The sequence below is a fragment of the Mya arenaria genome, chromosome 4 (assembly GCF_026914265.1).
Source record: "Mya arenaria isolate MELC-2E11 chromosome 4, ASM2691426v1".
Classification (NCBI taxonomy): Eukaryota; Metazoa; Mollusca; class Bivalvia; order Myida; family Myidae; genus Mya; species Mya arenaria.
This window is the reverse complement of record NC_069125.1, coordinates 37,882,580-37,905,005: the sequence shown is the minus strand read 5'-3', so window position 1 is coordinate 37,905,005 and position 22,426 is coordinate 37,882,580. Positions and strand designations below refer to the sequence as shown.

Below are 22,426 nucleotides of genomic sequence, written 5' to 3'. Positions count from 1 at the left end.
AACATTAACTATTTATTTCATTGTCTAAATGCTGTAAATCGTAAATTCTAAATAACAAAGAAGTAGTAACAATAAAAGTTTGAAAAAAATACAATAAAAGTTTGAAAAAATTAACATTCCAAAACAATGATACCAAATGAGATGTTGTAAATGACTAATACTATATGCATGACTCAAACACAAACAATAATTCATTTAAAAACCATCGACAATCTTAGTCAAAACTAGTTTATTTCTTTTCAAATGATAGTGAAAAAAATAAATATATTAACGTAGGCTACGTCACTCTCGTTGGCATGATGTTTAGCTGGAGTGGTCTTGGGTTTTGGAGGAAACTGGAGTGCCCAGGTAAAACCCACTTGTTTGGTCTGGTGACCATAACCCACACTCACACATGCTGTGTCTGCAAAAAGATCTTGGGTTGCCTTGGTGAGAACAAATGTGCTTAAGGGGCAATCCATCCTCACTTGAATTTATTACAGCAATTTGCATCTTAACAAGTTTAAGGTAAACTGTCTTAAGAAATCAAAAGTCCCAGAAAGATAATAGATCTATATCATAATTGGATAAAAGCAAACATTTTAAGCTCTTTTTTAAAAAATCAACACTTATATTCCCTACCCATTCCAATACAAAATTAAGTATGCCAATAGCTATATTTTACAAGTTCAATAACAATCTAAACACTACACAGAAATGCCACAACTAAGTATTAGATTTATTCCTTTACCGTCAATCTAAGATAAGTTGCTACTGTTCAAAATTACAGATATGAAAAACAAACTAATATACAGTCAAACCCCATTGGCTCAAACTCCCAGGGACCGGCAAAAATACCTCAAGCCTCAGAAAATTCGAGCCAAGCAGGAATGCTTACATTCAGTATAAAGAAATCGCTCCTTTACATCCAGTTGGAGCTAACGAGGAATCGGAACCAAGTAAGTTCAAGCGAACAGGGTTTGACTCTATAATAAAATAAATACTGCATCCCGGTACTATAATGATATGAGCTCATGATATGAAATACAGCCATTGATAATGACAGGCTTTCTAGAGAGTTTAGGTACATATATGCCACTGTGTAGTTTGCAACCTTTGACGGATAAATGGATAAATATCAATAAATTTGTCTGTCATGGTGTTCAGATAGATGAAGCTGATATATAAATTGTTTTAAAATACTGTATAATATTGGTCATGGCTCATAAGGGTATGTTTGAGTCAGCAATGCCACAACGAGTCTATATTCAGTTTCAGGAATGAAGTTTTTTTTTAACCAAAATCTAAATTAAGTGAAGAAATGTGAGTGTCAAGAGCTTAATAATAAAAAATGGCAAATTTTGACCAATTCAAGGGCCATAATCCTGAAGAGCCTGGCTGGTTATAGAACTTTGCCAAGAATATATACCAACAAACATTTATAGTAGCAAGTTTGGTGAAATTCGGATAAAAACTGTTCAAGTTTGAGAGTAGACAAAGCTAAAATGGCCAATTTTGATAAATTCAGGGGGCCATAACTCTGGAGTGCCTAAAGCGATTAGGCTGGTTATCGAACTTGACCTAGATATTTCACCAACAAACACTTTCATGAAGTTTGGTGAAAATTGGATGAGAAATGTTCAAGTTAGAGAGCGGACAAAGCTAAAATGGACAATTTTGACTAATTCAGGGGGCCATAACTCTGGAGTGCCTAAAGCGATTTGGCTGGTTATTGAACTTGACCGAGATATTTCACCAACAAACACTTTCATGACGTTTGGTGGAAATTGGATGAGAAATGATCAAGTTAGAGAGCGGACAAAGCTAAAATGGCCAATTTTGACAAATTCAGGGGGCCATAACTCTGGAGTGCCTAAAGCGATTTGGCTGGTTATCGAACTTGACCTAGATATTTCACCAACAAACACTTTCATGAAGTTTGGTGGAAATTGGATGAGAAATGTTCAAGTTAGAGAGCGGACAACATTGTGGAGCCGCCCGCCCGCCATGGGTGTTCCCATAATACGGCCATCGTAAGATGGGCGTATAAAAACAAAGACCGTAGTCAAGAATATATCGTATACAGGTAGGAGGGCATTCGTTGTAATAAAAATAATAAGCTTTGTTTCGTTCCTACCGGATAAGTAGATCTGGAACTTGAGAGTAAACATTTAAATAAATTTTGCATTGTCTCATGCAAGTATGATTCTATGGATAGTCATGACTGACAAATATGTACATTTTATATAAAAAAAACGTAAGCACAATTAAGAAAGTAATTTCTTAAAGCTGCACTTTTATCTACATATATGTATTTGAGATCCAAACTCAAGTTTCGCTGTTTGTTTTAAAGTACTAAGAACATGTGTTTTAAACATGTGTTGCATAAAACAATATCATTTTATGTCAAGTTATCGAAGTACATTTTCATATGTGTAACAGTTGGATTGCCTATGAATAAAGCCAAGCAACATTAAAAAAGGCATCAACTCCATAAAATATGACCAGCAATTATTTCTGCTATAAAATACTAGCAAAATAAGATTTAATTTCAAAAAGATTAAAAAGAAATGAATCATTTCCTGCCCTACAAGTATTTGCACACTATGCAGTTGCACAATCGGCAGTGTTTGCACACTGCACTATTTTAACAAAATTTTACAAAAAAATAAAAACTGCATAATTTGAAAACTGCAGTATTCATACATTCTGATGTTGCACTCTCTGCAGTATTTCAACACTTTGCAATTACACACTGCAGTATTTAAACACTCTGCAGTTGCACACTTGGCAGTATTTTGCACTCCTGCACATAATTGTAAAAAATAAATATTGCACTCCTAAACCTCAACAAAATATATATATGGTTAACCAATCAAAATATTAATGGCACAAGCCTATCATTTTGATATGAACAGCAGTTTTGGCTTTTTAACATAAAAATAACAAAATCTTATTTAAAACAAGGTTAACAGTTAACAGATGAATTTCATAGTACAGAAATTAACCTTATTAATAGTTTGCTTTCAATTTTAAAGAATTACAAGTATTTTCATTTCAACACGATACAAGACTTGGCTGGCTTAATTAACAAAACTGGCCAAATTTCAATAACCATGATACCACTTATAAACAAGTAGCATATGATACTCTTCAGATTCCCACATAGTCAGAAGTCATATACTCTAGCACTTGATCTCTCGTTTTCTGAATCATATCCAAGTAGAGGAACACTAAAGTCATCCTGTTTCTTCTTGGCCTTTTTCTTTCGAAGTTTCCGATATATTTTTCTGTTCCAATTCAATATTTTTTTCGGTAAGTAAGGTTTTTTCATCTGAAGTATTTCTGAAATGGTGGGTATAATTTATCATCTACCAGAAGCTGCCTTGAGTAATTATAGTATTCTAAGAAAAAATATGAAATTACAAAGAATAAAAAAAATATTAAAACAATATAGGTGTTTGTTAGTATAAATCTGCTCCAAATTGCCCTCTTCAAAAAATAAGCATTATTAATTTCATACCACATCCTTACCTTTTACCTTACCATAATTTTCAAGATACTGAATGTCTTCCTCAGTGAGCTTATTCCCTTTTAAAAAGATATAAAGTTTATTTTACACAGCATCCTTATCTTTAAACTTACCATAAATTCCAAGATAATGAATGTCTTCTTCAAAGTCTGCAGGGCCTGTCCTAGGATGTCTGATGGGTCGCAAGCCACAAACCCGCATTGCAGCGAGAAATACAATGAGCAGGAAAGAGATGCTTAGCAGAGCACGCTGGGGGTCTTGGGAGCTGAAATTTAGTGACATAACATATTAAACTCAACATAAAACAGCATGCAAAATCCATAGCTTGTCTGTTTTCTTGATCAACCAAGGGACATAATTTTACTTATATTTTAGCAAAAGCGATGGTGCTGCTCCACAAATGTATGTTGTCATGTTAACATTATCACCAATCAACATGATAATAGCTTAAACAATTGTCATGTCATGTCCAGCATCAAAATTAAAATCATTGCACAATGTGCCTTTTTGAGACCGAAATTCAGCCCCAATTCCCTTCCTGTAAAAGAATATATTTATCCCCTTCCCAAGTAAAAAATTCCCCTTTAAAAATATATCTACATATATATATATTTTTGGAGCTCAATGTTCTTAACATTTTAATAGCAAATGTAGCAATATGTGCCATTCATTAATATGTCAATAGGTCTGCTGAATAAACTGTTTGAATACAAGATGAACATGTAAGTATTTTACATTTTTGCCAAAACGATGCTTTTCCCCTATCAAAGGGCCCCAACACCATTTCCTTAAAAGTGGAAAAATATACTGAATACTTACAACTTTTTTCTAACAGCTTCCATGAATTTTTTGTACTCAATTGTGTCAGTTAGCAGCAAGTGGGTACTGTTGGCACGTGGGTCACTAACATTGGCTTGTTTGGGGTCTGTATTAACCTCTTTTAGCTTTGTAACAGAAAGAATCCTTCTCTTTTTGTATGTTCTTTTATTGTAAAAATAAGGAGACCTATGGTCCTGAGCTTTTGCCCCAAATAAGTGTTTGCACAACCTATGCGATAATGCTGTTTTTGTTTGACAAAATCTTCTAATTGTTTGTCTGTAATGTAAACTGCTGGGTACACCTTTCTTCCTGATTTGTGAAACATTTCGTACAGTGTGGATTAAGCCATACTTAGCTTTTCTGTGCATGTTAGAGTTCACAATGCTTGCTGTAAAATTATTGGCCCACAACTCTGACTGTCTCTGGTGCATCTCTGTCTGACCAACACCATCACATAAAGATATTATCTGGATCTACAATGAAATGGATATTTTATTTACAGGGTCTCATGCTAGCTACAATAATGAGCGATCAGGAATACTTTTTTAGTATTTTGACATTTCTTATGTATCCCAGTAACGCTACAACTCTCTACCATTTAACACCAGGCAAAATGAATATATAGTAATATCATGCATCGATGTTAAAAAATAATGCCAAAATTGTTCAATATATACCCGACAGTGATCTAAACTGGATTGAATTTGTCATTGTAGTCATTATTTTCACATAAATATATTCTGGGTCATGAATAATGTATTATACATGTTTACAACCTGTCAGATTTGTCCCAGATTTACAGATATCGGGATACTTGATAAAACAATCGACATATGCAAGTGTTTTATGATATCTGGACATATTTTTTGGGGCATAATGACCTAAATAAATATGTGTTTAATAGTACGCAAAAATATTTTCGTAGAAATTTGAATTTATAACGGAGATAATTTCAAAATTGTGGCCGCAAGATTCTCTGCGCAAGGACTATTCACTACTTTTTGCTGTGATGGTGGATGTCACTAGTCTGCCATAGTAAAAAAATCATCAAAAGACTCGTTGATGGCCATTTAGGTGGACTAGGTCTCATGCCCTCCATAAGTAAACAAATTTATTGTTTATGCTTGTCAAGACAAGGCCTGGACTCTTTACTCAAATAGTATGATGCAAACTCTTTACTCTTGTTAACTTAAGCAGTAACGGCACTTAAATATGCCTTGCACATCTTATTTTTTCCAATATTGTTAATCAATCTGTATTTTAATTGCCATGCTGCAAGTACATTGCACTGACAGGAATGTCATAGTATATTAGTGGTGAATATTTAATTTTGTTTGTAAATTGTCCGAAATTTGTCCGAAATACTATTGAATAAATATTGCCTGTTTGTGGCTAAATGAACTTACCAGACAGAGAAAAGAAAACATTTCCACAATAACCGTAATGATATGCATGCTTTCTATAAGTTTGATATGTATGACGGAAAAAGATTAGTGAATTTATTGCAGATTAAATGTGGTACTGTTCTGTCATCAAAAAAGGGGGAGTAACTCGATGTCCAGGTAGTATTGAATAACTTTTATAAAGTCAACACCCATTTATTTTATGTAAATGTAATATTTTAAGAGGCATAAAACTAAAATTGCATCAATAATTGATTATATTGAAATAAATATCTGAAAATTCCATGATACAAACGTTATTGCAACTGAAATCTTAGCATAGCAGGATACAAATCTATTCATTGACTACTGTCCATTTGACAGCAAAAGAAAAGGCAAAATGATCACAAAACTTGTTCTGTTATTTTCTGTTCTGCTGGTTGTCATTTCATTCCTTTTGACAAAAGAGGAATTTAAAGATTACAGGCACATACTTCTGTCATTTATACCATTTTTTAATTATAGCACTGCTGTTTCTAGTGGTCGAATTTTCACAAAAGAAGAACTTGCCAAATACAGTGGTAAAGACAAAACTCCAGTTTACTTAGCAATAATAGGAGATGTATTCGATGTCACAAAAGGAAGAAAACATTATGGGGAGGGAGGCGGCTACCATTTTTTCTCAGGTGATATATATATGTTGTCATCGTATATAAATGAAAAAATGTAATGTCAAAACATCTTCAGCTTTGCATATGGATGCCAGTCTTTATCTTATTATCACATTGTTTCATAATTTTACGTTGGATAATTTTTTCTGCATAAAATCAATATAAAGTAATCCTGGGAGGAAAAGTGCACTTGAGCTCGAACCCACCATCTGAACACTAGAATGTAGGTCTAACCAACTGAAATAACTCCCACCCACTCTTTAAGATTATGCCCACTTGTTGTCTGTTTTCGAACAATGTTATTGCGATGTTATAACAATATATTATGTTATAATTCTTAGACCGATTTTCTTACACAGGTAAAGACGGGACAAGAGCGTTTGTTTCTGGAAAATTTACTGAGGAAGGGTTAATTGAGGATACTACCGGTCTCTCTCATACAGACTTGCTGGGCATTGAAGACTGGAATGGATTCTACAAGAAGCAATATAAGCATATAGGTTTGGATTTTTTCCCATAAGCTTTAAATTAGGCAGAGAATCTGCCTTCAATGTTACAGAACTGTCTCAAATGATATGTTTGCACCATGTGTGTTTTCTGTGTTGTAAGGATGTTTCATTGATGCCTCGGTTATTGCTTTAAAAAAACTGTTAATATGCAACATTAATGCTTTTTCAAGCAAAAATATCATGGAACAGAATATATCCAGTCAGAAAGGTAACTCAAGTATCAAGTTTACTTTTATTTTCTTCAGAACACCTCTTTCAATTGATGAATTCAACTCTTTCAATCCTGTTTATAATGTGAAATTTTCTGACATAAATGGTCCTGATACGTCCTTAAATCATGAATACATTTCCATCTTTAGGTCGCCTTGCTGGTCTTTATTACAATGAGAAAGGAGAAGAAACAGAAGCCATGCGCGACTTTATAAAGAGGTTAGACATAGCCAAGAAAGCCAAGCAGTCTGATGAGGATGACAAGCAAAGATTTCCAACCTGCAACTTTGAGTACAAGCAAGGCCAAGGCAGGAGGATATGGTGCTCAACTCTAAGGTAGAAATTGCAGGGTTGTACCTTTATATTATGCCTTATGGAGATATTGGTTTTCATGTTGTTGTTTTCTTTGGAAGCTTGCAGCCAACTGTATAAAAACTTGATAGATTGGCCACAGGTTACCCTTTGGCTTGTTTGCACATTTCAACTGTTTTATTGGTCAATAGTGATTATTTGATACATATTTACCAATCAATAAACAGCTTTCGGCTGTCTTTGACCTAGCCAAAGAGTTATCTAGTTTTATACAATCAGCTGCTGATGGATTATTATTTATGTATATATTTGAGATGTTGGTTTTTATACTCTTTTGCACATGAAGTGAAGGATTTTAAAAATGGATCAAAACTCATGATACATATAATTTTTATTATAGAAATTGGATTCAAAAACTATTTATGCTTTGCATATTTGAAAAGTTTGTAAGTGGTTACTCATTTAAATTATTGTGAAGCTTTTAAAATATAAGTATTAAATGTTTATTTGCCAATACACAACATGGTTGTACAATATTGGAGAGTGTTTTTGTTTTTATTTATGCATTGATTTTACATATCAGAACAGTAACCAGTAGGCATACCGGTACACATGTATTCATCTAAAAGCTCGACAAATATCATGCTGATAAACTACAATGATATTCCAATATATGCATGCTACATATTGCAAAGCAGTAAATAAATGTAAACGCCTTTCTTGTTATCTAAATTATACAAAAATTAACTTTCATGCTCTGTATTTTTAATAGCTCATGAAGTGGGTGCAGTAACTATACCATATTTCTAATTATTCTTTGATTTTTTATACTCATTGTATGACTTTTAGTGGTGGTGTCCAGAGAGACTGGGAAGGCGTTCCAAGGCAATACTTTCAGCCAGGCAAGACTGACCCCCGGTGTGCCTGTATCAAAGACTTTGGTCCACCCTCTGGACAGGAGGAGGTAACTCAGCACAACAACAGAGGGGATCTGGATAACCCTCTCATGAAACTATACGAGGGGTGTGACCCTTCTTCTGTTCAATGCTTCTTTCCTGAAGATAGTTAAAACTAAATGCTCTTCAAATAAAGAATTATAGATATTTTAAATCAGGTGGCTGTATCATTCAATAAATAGAATTTTCAATTGACTATGCCTATGTCATATCAGTAATCTTGTACAACATCTAATTAGGTTAGAATTCACATTCAAATTTACTACTGAAAATATAATAATACGAGTTTTAACATAAAAATTCATACAATGATAAAGCACAATGAGAGGAAGTGCAGTGTACAAGAACCATGCCTCTAGTTCAGCCAATTACAGCGGTACACATGTAGCTCTAAAAGCTCGACAAATATCATGCTGATAAACTACAATGATATTCCAATAAATGCATGCTACATATTGCAAAGCAGTAAATAAATGTGCCTTTTGTTACTTTTTCTTGTCTGTAACAATTATTAATTTATTATATATATGCTGCTCAAATGACCTATACTGTGTGTAGTACTATACAATAGATTGATTTTATTTCTATCTAGGCACAGTTGATCTGATATCAATATATTTTGCAATTTGGCGCTGGGTTGTTTATTGTGTTCATTGTGCTTACATTACGTGCTTCCATTACAATATTTATTATTATTGTCAAGTATTTAATATTTTTTACAAAATAAATTTAAAAAGTATTACACTTTTCTTTTTGTTAATTTATAAAAAAAGATAATTATACATGTACATGATATATAAATATATATATATATATAGTATATATAAAAAGCAATATCGTAAGGAACTATTTTAAGCTTTAATATAGTAGTAAGTCCTGCGAGATGTGGGACTGGAAATCAAATATTTTAGCTGTATTAACTTTGCCAATTCTACATTGAAGTGCATGCAGTACAGTGCAGTTGTATGTAAGCTTATTTATGCTCGGACATGGGCAAGGCCCAAGTGTGAGTCTAAATAAGCTTACATACACAAGTTAGCCGAAAAATACAATTAGACAAAAGGTGATTTGACACTTGCAGTGCTAGGCTCAAACCAACATATGCCAGAACACTAGCACGGTGCTCTGCTGACTTAGCTAACCGGGTGCCTGGTTCTTACTCCAGCACACTATGCTCCACCTTAGTTAACATTTTAGGATGATCGAGGCGCTCATGAATTTTAGTGCTGATTGTAAACCTTTCAGAAGAAGAGCACTCATTGCTGGGCTTTAACCGACGACTGCCACACCATAAGAATGGCGCACTTTACAACTGAGCTAACCGGCTTGCTGGTTCTCAACCACGCACACTATATTATAATTGTACACTGTCATGTATGTAGGGCAATCTTAGACATTTCAAATTCCAGTCGTTTGAACCCCTATTAAAAGTAGGAGAGTCTGCAGGAATGCAGTAGTGCGACATAAGCCTGTGTGATGAACCATTTGTTTTGTAAGTTTATTACATGCAGTAAATGACACAAAAAATTACAGTGGCATAGAGGTTACCTTTTTCTTTGTTATCTCGTTAAAAACAACTTACATTTCTTTTTAAAACAACTTATTTACTCGTTCAAACGACTTACATATCTCATTAAAACAAGAAGTTCCTCGTTCAAACAACATATGTATCTCATTAAATGACTAAGTAACTCGTTTAAAGGACTTGAATATCATATTAAAAAGACTTTATTATCTCGTTAAAATGACTTCATAATAACTTATTTGGTCAATCAGAATTTTATAATAATATCACTCAAATTTGCGACATTGTAAAGATGACTAATCGAAGTGATGGTGTCCTAACAAATTCTAATGACCCATTGTGTTGTTTGAACAAGATGTATACGCAAATCGTTTAAACAAGAAACTTAGTCGTTTGAATGAGATCTGAATTTCTCTTTACAAATTTCTTAGCTTTTTAACGCAATATGTAAGTCGTTTAAACGAGTTGCGAAGTCCTTTCATCAAGTTACTAAGTCCTTTTAACGAGAAATGTAAGTAGTTTTAAAGCTGCACTAACAGATTGACCGTTTTAACAACTTTTTTGTCTTGGTGTAAGCTTATTTTTGCTTAAATATCTGGAAAATGGTGATTTAAGACTGGTGACAAAAGATCAAATCGCACGTTTCATATTTATTTAAAATAAAAAGATGTCAAAACAGTCAATCTATTAGAGTGCAGCTATACAATATACACGTTTTTACATTTGTTACCTCTGTGAGTGACGTCATCTACTAGTCATGACCAACAAGCATATCAAGTATGAAGTTCCTGGGTGCAAGTGTTCTTTAATTTTTTTTGAGCGGAAACGAAATGTGACATACAGACTGACGGACTGATCTCAAAATCAATAGGGGTCATCTACTAGTCATGATCAACTTGCATACTAAGTACGATGTTCCTGGGTGCAAGCGTTCTTTAGTAACTGTGCAGTAACCGTTTCTTCACCTCAAGGTCACGGCGATCTTGACCTTTGACCTACTGATCTCAAAATCAATAGGGTCCATCTACTAGTCATGACCAACTAGCATACCAAGTATGAAGTTCCTGGGTGCAAGCGTTCTTTAGATATTGATCAGAAACCGTTTCTTCACATCAAGGTCACGGTGACCTTGACCTTTGACCTACTGATCTCAAAATCAAAAGGAGTCATCTACTAGTCATGTCCAACTAGCATACCAAGTATGAAGTACCTGGGTGCAAGCGTTCTTTAGTTATTGAGAGGAAACCGTTACTTCACCTCAAGGTCCTGGGTGCAAGTGTTCTTTAGTAACTGTTCAGTAACCGTTTCTTCACCTCAAGGTCACGGCGACCTTGACCTTTGACCTACTGATCTCAAAATCAATAGGGTTCATCTACTAGTCATGACCAACTAGCATACCAAGTATGAAGTTCCTGGGTGCAAGCGTTCTTTAGATATTGAGAGGAAACCGTTTCTTCACATCAAGGTCACGGTGACCTTGACCTTTGACCTACTGATCTCAAAATCAAAAGAAGTCATCTACTAGTCATGTCCAACTAGCATACCAAGTATGAAGTTCCTGGGTGCAAGCATTCTTTAGTTATTGGGCAGAAACCAGTTTTAAGCTTAAGGTCACCGCCAACATTTTACCTAAAGGTAACAGCGACCTTGACCTTTAACCTTTTGATCTCAAAATCAATAGGGGTCATCTACTAGTCATGAACAACTAGCATACCAAGTATAAAGTTCCTGGACCCAAAGGATCTTTAGTAATTGAGCGGAAACCGTTTTTTTTTCACCTCAAGTTTACCGCGACCTTGACCTTTGACCTTCTGATCACACAATCAATAAGAATCACCTGCTGGTCATGACCAACCAGCATACCAAGTATGATGTTCCTGGGTCTAAGCGTTCTATAGTTATTGAGCGGAAACGAAATGTGACGGACTGACTGACGTAGGGCAAAAAAAATACTGTATGTCTCCCACAGACATAATTGATAAATTAACATGAAAAACATATAACATTCAGAAACTGAAACATTTCATCATAAGTTTTAATCGACATTTGGAGGGGCACTTTATAATCTGCTTTTACGTAATATTAATTAACACATTATTGTTTTTATATTATTGTTTTGAAACTGGTTCTACTAAAAATGTAACCAAATAAACTTCTTGCCGTTCATTCTTAATTGGGTTCAAAAACTTCAACATGGCGGCGTTGCGATCCCTTGGCCGGCTAGTTGCTAAAAAATCATTGAAACATTCAAGTTCTGGTAAGCATTTCGTTATTTTTAAATGTAAATAAATAAACATAATATTTTTTTACAACATGATGCGTTTGCATATATATTTGTCTTAAAAAATACTTTCAATTCATTACATAAACTTGCAAACAGTTGAGGTCAGAAAGTGTAACGTCTTACATTGCTGGAATATTTAAGCCTTTCAGTTTTCTTTTGATAACTTTAAGGGTCAAAATGTCATAAATGTAATTATTAATAAACAGTTTGATCCAAGTGATTCTTTTTAATTTTTCAAAACTGTTTTAGCATTTGAAAATTGTATGTGTTTCTCTTATCAATACTGTACTGTATCAGTCTGCCAAGAACATTAACCTTAAAGACTTTAGTGTTGCTATTTATATGTAAGGGTTTCTGCTAGACCTTTATGCATACATGTGATAATTTCTTGGGTCGATTCCGGGACACTTGTTGTAATGTCGATGCACACAAGGGAGGTCCGGGGAAATTTTTTTAAATGGGGAACGTCTGTGGTGCATTCTAGGGCATATCTGGGGTTATTTTAGTCGTTTTTAATGTCAGGAAAATGTACCTATTTTGACTGCCAAGACGTATTTTTTACTTGATGTGTCAAAAATCGGCTGTATAAAGCGATCACGTGACTTACCATGGTCACGTGATTAAAGCATTCTGTATAACCACCTGTAAACCCCATATCGTCAGTTTTATTTCGGCGTAAAAATACACAACGATAGTTCGAAAAAAATGTTCAAAACACAAAAATGCCTTATAGACGCGTCAGTTGTTTAAAGTATACTGACGTATCGACTTTGAAATTTGAATGGAATATGGGATGTTTTCCGTGTTTTAATTTTGTTTTTTTACTCATTTTGTCACTTTCTTTGAACTAACCTTCATGCTCGTTTGTTGGTAAAATGTGTGAAAAATATCAATTAAAGCTATCATTCATAAGACCAAACAAATCCATATGAAAACAATGAATTTGTAAACAAGAACCCTCCCCGACTCGTTAAGCACAACAATAGGCCAATAGATCAATTATCGGGTAATTGACGATGACCTCGACGACACACGTACCAATTAACGGATTAGTGTCAACATGTCCTGTGTTTTACGACCAGTGTCCCGGACAGGCAAAATAGCTGACTTACATTGGTAAAATTAAGATAATCGATTCCGAGTTGTTTTTTTTATGACTTTCCGGGACAAACCTGCACCCTCCGTGACTCCGTGAGAGAGATACGATTTCCGGGACAATCCCGGACGTCCGGGACGTTATCACATGTATGCCTTTATGACTTGTCAGGCCCAATGTGCCTTCGCTGGCGAGACTAATGAGTGACATGCCTTTATTCCCACTGACGATCCTTATTAAAACTTTCATCAACATTGACAATTAACAGCTTTGCTGCTCTCATAATGGTTTTTGGAAAGCTAGAAGGCGTGTCAGGAGTAATATCTCATGATGCATCATCTATTCACAACCAAGTCTGCAGATCCTATCAACTCCCATAATTATCTGACTTCATTGGTGTAAAAAATGTTAACACTATAATGATGCAACTTAATATTTTTTATGATATATTTTGAAAAAATAAAATTGCTTCATGTTTAAAACGTTATTTGTGGTGGCCATTATTGACGATATATATATGGTAGATCTCTATGTAGCTAAAAGAAATGATTTTGCTTAAAATAGTGGATGATTTTTTACATTTAAAACAGTTATATGAATGAATTATTATACGTTGAAAAAAAACTAACTTGTACTAAACTTAATCACACCTAATTTAATGACACCTTCAGACTATAATCTTTTCGATGATTGCATGACCTGGGTTGGTTTAGTCATTCGCACCCTTTATGTTGACAGGCATCTGCAGACTCTGTATTTTACCATCTACTATTATTGACGTCAATAGTGTCAATGTAAAAAAAACAACCGGTGCTGTTGTAAATAAACTGTGAAAATCATACCATAAATTGTTTACAACCATGACAGTTACTTCACTTAATATTCCAAAAATGAAACCTTTGTAAATTGTTACAACTAATTGAACTTACACAAAAGGTATTTTCTCCTTAAATTTTCGATTGAAATTTGCTGAACATACAGGAAATTACACCATTTATACTATGATTACTGAGAAAGATTTGATGGGACGGAATAACCCTCCAGCACCAATACTGTCAGTTACAAACCAACATGTCTTCATAATTTCCTGGCGGAAACCCTGAATGTGACACCTTATGGAGGAAATAACAGACAAAATCAATCCAACAGTATAAACTGTATTTTCAGAATTTCAGTAAAACTGTGCTTTAAATTGTTTCACTAAGTAATATGAAATCCATCCATAGTTGGCAGGAATCAGCATGTTCGCTACCTGTCAAACGGCCTCCCAGGCTTATCAGAGACCCATCAGATGTTGCGGCAGACTTGCAGAGACTTTGCAGACAAAGAGCTCAAGCCTATTGCAGGACAGATAGACAAAGATTGTACATATCCAAAGAAACAGGTATGATAGTTTTACTGTCCTGTCTTAAAGTAAAACTACACTATTCTTGGCTTTACTATTTCTGTAATAAATATTAATGATAAGATATTCACAGGTTTATGACTATTATTGTTAAAGGCCTAGTTTAAGCCTTCTATAAGTGATCCCCCCCATATCTGTGTACAGTACACATCCTTTGTGTATTGATCTTAATCTACTTGCCTTAATCCCTCTTATCAGATCTCTGATCTGAGTATCCTGCTGTGCAGTTTCGGAGGTTTTATTATAAAAATGGACCCTAAATGAGCCTGAGCCAATAAACGAATACACATGAAATCAGCCACTACTGTGACACCAGTGCAATTAGCTGGAGATGCACAGCAGGGGATTATCATGCTAAACATTCCTTAAACTAGGCCTTTAATGTGTCAATTTCTTCACATCATTTTTGTTTCCTACTGCAACTTCTTGAAAGCATTGTGTTTTGTACATGAATTATATGTCAGTAACTTGACTCAAATGTCTTTTAACCGTAAACAAATATGAAGAAAATCAGTACAAATGTTGTTTTTTTAAATTCCTACCTCTAGGTGAAGATGTTAGGGGAGCTGGGGTTGTTGTGTGTGGATATTGCTGAGGAAGATGGAGGAACAGGATTGGACTACCTTGCCTACGCCATAGCAATGGAGGAGATCTCCCGGGGATGTGCCACTGCTGGTGTCATCACGAGTGTCAACAATGTAATTAGTGGTTGTTTTGTATCATGAGACTGATACTTTAAAAAAAGCATTCCTTGAAAAGATTTGCTCATGTTTAGACACCAATGTTTTTCCCCCAGTAATGCTTCTGAAAACTCTTATATTATAACTATTTTACTCTTTTGATACCAAAATTTCAGAAAACTCGACAAAGCTCCCCACATTAAATACTGTTGGTTTATGTTGTTCTTTATGCTTGTAGTTGTTATTCTTTTTGGTTTCAGTCCCTGTATTTAGGACCAATCAAAGCCTATGCAACTCCTGCACAGAAGGAAAAGTTCATGAAACCTTTCTTGAATGGAGACAGAGTGGGATGTTTTGCCCTTAGTGAACCAGGTAGCTTTGTGTTGTTAACACATATTTAATTTTTAGTGATGGATAAGATCGTTGCATACAATGTACATGTTTAAAGAAATTGTTTGAAAAGTTCAACTACAGTCAAAACTGGATGGCTCGATATTCAAGGGACCGGCCAAAATACTTTGAGCCTCGAGAATATCGAGCCAAGCGGGATTGCTTACAGAATGTTATTTTTTATTTGTTACAAAAAGTCCTATTTACCTCGTTTGTTATTGGCTACGCTATCTCCGCAAGGGAAGAGAAGAGTATTTATTGGACATACAATGTAGTTACGCATGGTAAAGTTTGTAACATACTTTGACACTTATTCGATACTTGGAAAATTACATTTGATATTTTATCAGTTATAAAAATACAATTATGCGAAAACAACAAACAAGCAATTGTAAACTGTGGGTAACGCAAACATAGCTTATACATTATTTCAAAGTGCATAGAAATTTATAGATGGATAACAAAAGGAGACAGAACTTAAAGTGATGTTATGTTTATTCAAACTGTTAAATCAATTAAATTTGATAATAATTATAATACCAATCAAGCAACTTTAATCGATTAGCGCCTTGTGCTAAATGAAGCCAGGCAAACAAATCGAGGTGTGAGATTTTTAATTATAACCGCGAAAATGACCGACCCAAGTAAACAAATCAAAGTGTGAACTTCTTATTGGGACTGAGAAAATGACTTCGAGTTTGGAGAAATATCAACCCTCAAGATATCGAGCCATCCGATCGAATTTAATATGAACAAAGAGTAAATAAAAATCGGTCCTTTTAATCTGGTTCAAGCCAACGAGGATATTGAGCCATGAGATATCGAGCCAACGAGTTTCGACTGTACTTGATTATTGACAATATTGTAAATATTATTTTTTTCCGATTCAAATTTTATAAAGGCATTAAAGATAACATGAGAGGTATTTTTGAAATGCAGTGGTACACTGCCCCTCCAGTTTTTTTTTAGCTGCTTAAGTCCCTACATGTTTGACATACAATAATTCTTGTATTAGAGGCAGTTTCTGTAGCTCAACTTTTGCAAAGATCATGTATCAGGATTTTTGTTCTTACACTAACTCTGAATGATTCAAGGGAATGGCAGTGATGCTGGTGCAGCTTCCACAATGGCGAAGCTAGATGGCGATGAGTGGGTACTAAATGGAACCAAGTCTTGGATCACCAATGGATACGAGTCAGAAGCTTCTGTTGTATGTAGTTTTATTTGGAAATAACTACTAATTTTTATTTACATGCCTATTTTTCAAATAAAATCGTCCAGGTAATGTCATAGGCGTGGTGTTGACTTCGTTGACAGCATCATCCTTGCTCAAACCTTTTTACCTATGCAATAACTCAAAAAGTGTTAAAGATATTAATGATCTATTGGTGTACATGATTCAACAGACAATAGTTGGGCTTAAATAGTTGTTGAGTTGTGCCCCTTCTTAGACTAAAAAAAAATCAGAGGAGCGTTTACCTTTGTTCCGTGGCACACTTGGTAAACCTCACATTTGGATGTTGAATGTATGTTTTTCATAAATTGTTGACTGTAAACATGTAAGAAGTCAAGGCATTGGAAATTAGTTCAAAACAATTTATTGAATTATAATTATGAATATAATATGAATATTTCAGGTGTTTGCTACCACAGATAAAAGCAAGAAACATAAGGTACAGTTGTTTGTAATCAGCTATAAAACTCTTGCTTTTTTATTAAGGTTTATGAAGAACTAAATATGTTTTGAAATTCTAATATCGCTTGAACTGATATTACGGGAACATTTTTGGTTTTGTTTAAGAATGATTAGGATAATTGTTTTAAAACAATAAATATCCTACTATTGATACTTAGTGGCTGTAGAAAGCACAATCACAAAGCACAATCCCATAAGACCTGCAGTGTTTAAATGCTTTCTGGCTTGCTGAAATTATAGACATTATATAGCAAGGCTTGTTAAAAAAATTATTTTTACTGTACAGCACTGTTGTGTAAGAATTCGTTCTTGTTAATCCAAAAGTCTAATTGCGATGACTGCTTTATCATCTTATACCTGCATTTTCCTCTTCCTTAATTTCAGGGAATAAGTGCTTTCCTGGTGCCAAAGCCCACTGCTGGTTTGTCACTTGGCAAAAAAGAGGACAAGCTTGGTATTAAAGCCTCCTCCACATGTAATCTGATATTCGAGGACTGTCGTATACCCAAGGAAAACTTACTGGGGGAACCAGGCTTTGGCTTCAAAATTGCTATGGTATGAAGTAAGGGCATGTGTACTGATGCATTGGCAGTGGCCAAAACTAGTGGCCTGAAAGTCTTGGGCTAGTAAAACGCTTTCTGGGCTTGCTTAAGTTCTTGACTTGATATATGGCGGATGGAATATATTTTTATGGCACACACTAGTTTAAAGGTTTGAGCTCATCCATCCAAAAGTCTTACTTGTTGACTGAATTGCAGATATTTTTTATCTGAAATTCTGGAACGTTTTTATACCAACTGACAAGTTGAATGTTACCGGTAGTGGATTCATGAACATAAACGTTTGGAAACTGAATTGTTTGAAAGTGTTTCACATTCCTGACACAATCTCATATTGGTGTATGAAAATGATATACAAGTATGTGATAAAACAATATAAATATACTCTTTCAGCAAACCTTGGATGCAGGAAGGATAGGTATAGCTGCTCAGGCCCTTGGAATCGCTCAGGTGGGATGTTAAAATATTGTCATATTGATGATGATAAAGTTGTATAATTATGCATGTACATCTATACTGTATACGAGATTGAAGTTGCATCCCATGGTTAGTTATACTGTATGTAAAATGGGTAGCTTTTGTTATATTGAGTGTAAAAAAAGTCCAGGTAACCCAGATTTCATTTTTAATAAGATTACATATACACAATGAAATTTTTTGGGGAAGGTAAATGTTTTGTAAAAGTACTTGACTAAGATTTGAAGTGGTACTGGTGCTCTGATTTTCAGGCAGCATTCGAATGTGCAATAGACTATGCCCAGAAAAGAAAAGCCTTTGGTGAGCCAATCTCCAAGATGCAAATGATTCAGGTTTGTAGCTATACCATTATTTCTTGAAAGAAAACATGTCATGGCCAATGTCGGGTTGTATATCAAAGGAGCTTATGTTGGCCTTTAAAATTGAAAGTGTCAAAGATATCAGTATCGTCTAAAAACTAGAACTTGTACATATAGTTAAATACAAACCCCTTGGTCATTTAAAAAACAAATGAATGTTAGTATAGGGATCATAGTTGCTTTTAAATGCAAATGTGATAATATCACTATTCTGCTTAAAATGATAAAATTGAACTGTTTCACTGTTGCAGACCATCTTAATTTAGTCTCAATGGTGAAGTAGCTGACAAAGCTTGTGAATATAGAAATTCAGCAGAATCAGAGAACGCAACTTAAGTGCCCTTATAAACTTAAAGATCCAACAAATCTTAAACTATATTGATTATGACTTTATATATATAAGCAATACCATGCATCTCAGTGCATTGAATAAACCCTTATGTCTTGATGCAGACCAAGCTAGCGGACATGGAGGTGCAGATAGAGAGTTCTCGCCTCCTTACGTGGAAGGCTGCCATGCTTAAAGACACCAAGAAACCTTACACTAAGGTAAGGCCCATTGTTTTGTATGTTTATGAGATTGTCTTATGAAGATTTTTAAACAATTTAGTTCAGTCATATGTTTGTCTTTATAATAGTTGATACAAAAAAAACAAAGAAATATTTTGAGTGGAAACTGAATTTAGCACAATTGCACTCTTACATCGAGTCTTGATACATATATACATTGCAGTTATTGAATTGAAGGGAGGAGGGGTATATCCTACATTGCAGTTATTGAATTGAAGGGAGGAGGGGTATATCCTTCATTGCAGTTATTGAATTGAAGGGAGGAGGGGTATATCCTTCATTGCAGTTATTGAATTGAAGGGAGGAGGGGTATATCCTTCATTGCAGTTATTGAATTGAAGGGAGGAGGGGTATATCCTTCATTGCAGTTATTGAATTGAAGGCAGGAGGGGTATATCCTTCATTGCAGTTATTGAATTGAAGGCAGGAGGGGTATATCCTTCATTGCAGTTATTGAATTGAAGGCAGGAGGGGTATATCCTTCACTGCAGATTTTGAATTGAAGGCAGGAGGGGTATATCCTCAATATTTCATTGAAACTTTTTTCTCAAAAACTATTTGAACATTTCTTTTGTACCCACCTCTCTTGAACTTGACAGGAGGCTGCCATGGCCAAGTTAGCAGCATCAGAGGCAGCAACAAATGTGGCTCATCAGGTATGTAGGGATCATGCTGTCCATGTGCTTCCATTGTTTGCAGTGTCACATTTTCTTCTCAGAATTCTAGTTGTTGTAAGACATGAAGAACTGTATGGTTCAGTACAAGATCAATATAAATAAGACATCACACTAAATTTGAACTCATCAAGCCCTTGAAATTTTTTAATAAAATGCATATATTAGATTACTCTAAGTTATTTAAAAAAAGAAAAACTATTTTGCAATTTCATGTTATAAAGAGCATTCATGTTTGACTTCTTAAATAATGACAGGTATGTTATAAGTGTCATTTTACCCAATTTCTTCACAGGCAATTCAGGTATTAGGTGGTATGGGGTACGTACGCGACATGCCCGCAGAGCGACATTACCGTGACGCACGCATCACAGAGATATACGAGGGCACTAGTGAGATACAGAGACTTGTTATTGCTGGGCAGCTGCTTAAGGAATATCATGCGTCTTAGGATGTGATGAAATAGAACTTTGTGAACTGTTCTGTGGTTCATAGCTTTTCGTTAGTCATAATGACTGAATATGTTCATAATTATAAAAAGACCAATTGTTCTTTAAAATAAGTGTCCATTTGAAAAAAGGCATATTTTTATTAATGGTTAGGGTTTTTGCTGGTGTTTGTATGCCTTAAAATATAACATCTTGAAAAAAATTCACTCATGAGGAAAGATTATCTATTTGTAAATTTTATCTTAATTATGGTGGTCATTGAACATATTAAAAGAGATCATTAGTTTTGATTCGTTCATCATGGGCATTTTTAAGACAGATGATTTTTTTCACAAACATAGTAATGCTAGTTCAGTAATGTGTGGTCTTTGCATCTTAGTTTAAGGAAGGACACATGTATTTTTTGCAGATGATTGATTGTCTGTTTGATTTCTTTACATTATATGAAGCATGTCTTCATGAGTATATTATGTATTTGTTGAAATGTAATAATAACGAAGACATGTTATATATTACATAAGAAACTGTGATAATAAACAAGTAAAACTTGTTCGTGTGTTCTTATATTTATTATTTTACCTATGAAAAAGAACTTAGGTTATTATACCCCCGCTTCACAACATATAAAGGCATCACGCGTGTCACCACACCAGTCTGGCTTTTTTTGTCTGGACCATATTTTTCTCGGTCATGGTCAGATTTTAAAATTATTGGGCAGAAATGACCACCATAGCATTAGGATGTGTCTTGCATAAAACCGGTGTCTCTACTTCAAGGTCAAGGTCACATCAACCTTCTAAACTTGGCATCTTTCACTATATCAGCCTTACTGATGCTAGTTTGTGTCCAGTCCTTATCTTTGTCACACAAGGTCTGATTTAAAAATTGTTTGGCAAATGTGACCACCACAGTACAAGGATGTGTAATGCACAGGGCTCCTGACCCTACCCCTCGAGGTCAAGGTTACAGCAACGTTCTGAACATAGTCTGTTTTGCTATATATGCCTTACTGATGATAGTTTGTGTCATGTCCATAACATTGCCATTCCTTCACTTGGGCATGTTGGGTATCAATCACATTCTGTGATAGCTCTAGTTATCTTTAAAAAGCTGTTCAGTTCGCTGGCTCTCATAAAGCATACATTTTGCATTTACAAGTATGGCGAGTTTCACTGTCCATTCAAAGGTGCTAATCCCATCATTATCTGTAAAGCTATTTTGATGTATTTGTGGTCTGTGGTGTCATTTGGGTCTCTAGTTTTTGAGTAGCTTGGGGTGAATGAGACATAGTAGTCACAATGGCAGTTTGGTGTATGTGCATGTGTCTGTTAGTCCGCCGTCCGGACTTAACCTTGTCCAGGCTGTGTCTATTTTTTTATATTTCATACAGCTCTTATAATTGATTGTTATAGTTAATTAGAATAGTTGTATGAAATATGAAACATATAATCTGTAAAAATATACGAACAAAAGTGGATTATATGTTTATTTAAAGGGGTCATATGCTTGTCATGACCAACTTTCCTTCCAAGTTTGAGGATCTTAAGTGCAAGCATACTCTAGTTATCAATCGGACAAGCTTTTGGTGTCCAAGGTCACCATGACCAATACCATATACCTCAAAATAAATAGGGATCATCAGCTGGTCATGACCAACCTCCATGCGGTGTTTAAGGACCAATTTGTTTTGTTCAAGGTTTCCACTATCTTCACCTTTAACTTATTTAATTCATTATCAATGGGGGTCATGACCAGCCATCCTACCAAGTTCTTAGGCCCAAGCGTACTTTAGTTAAAAGCTTTTTATTACTCTGAGCATAGATTGTATAGAGTATGGATAGTTTAAACGTTATATCTTGACCTGTTTTTAAGTTATAAATAGCCATAAACA

The 22,426-nt window shown here is 34.8% G+C and overlaps 3 protein-coding genes across 3 annotated transcripts; 2 read left to right on the top strand and 1 right to left on the bottom strand.

Moving 5' to 3' along the window:
- Positions 1 to 9: 9 nt before the first annotated feature.
- LOC128230013 (uncharacterized) lies at positions 10 to 5,875 on the bottom strand. Its single transcript, XM_052941991.1, has 4 exons — positions 5,737 to 5,875; positions 4,331 to 4,803; positions 3,625 to 3,776; positions 10 to 3,324 (listed from the first exon to the last, which is right to left on the bottom strand). The coding sequence occupies exons 1-4, from the start codon at positions 5,782 to 5,784 to the stop codon at positions 3,149 to 3,151; spliced, it is 849 nt and encodes a 282-aa protein (XP_052797951.1). The 5' UTR covers positions 5,785 to 5,875; the 3' UTR covers positions 10 to 3,148.
- A 217-nt stretch (positions 5,876 to 6,092) lies between these two features.
- LOC128232067 (neuferricin-like) lies at positions 6,093 to 9,101 on the top strand. Its single transcript, XM_052945407.1, has 4 exons — positions 6,093 to 6,398; positions 6,743 to 6,883; positions 7,252 to 7,438; positions 8,264 to 9,101. The coding sequence occupies exons 1-4, from the start codon at positions 6,113 to 6,115 to the stop codon at positions 8,481 to 8,483; spliced, it is 834 nt and encodes a 277-aa protein (XP_052801367.1). The 5' UTR covers positions 6,093 to 6,112; the 3' UTR covers positions 8,484 to 9,101.
- Positions 9,102 to 11,990: 2,889 nt separating this feature from the next.
- On the top strand, positions 11,991 to 21,085 carry LOC128230088 (short-chain specific acyl-CoA dehydrogenase, mitochondrial-like). The gene is made up of 12 exons (XM_052942083.1): positions 11,991 to 12,152; positions 14,502 to 14,659; positions 15,229 to 15,378; positions 15,621 to 15,732; positions 16,845 to 16,960; positions 17,388 to 17,423; positions 17,831 to 18,001; positions 18,400 to 18,456; positions 18,735 to 18,815; positions 19,296 to 19,391; positions 20,012 to 20,068; positions 20,382 to 21,085. The coding sequence occupies exons 1-12, from the start codon at positions 12,089 to 12,091 to the stop codon at positions 20,535 to 20,537; spliced, it is 1,254 nt and encodes a 417-aa protein (XP_052798043.1). The 5' UTR covers positions 11,991 to 12,088; the 3' UTR covers positions 20,538 to 21,085.
- Positions 21,086 to 22,426: the final 1,341 nt, after the last annotated feature.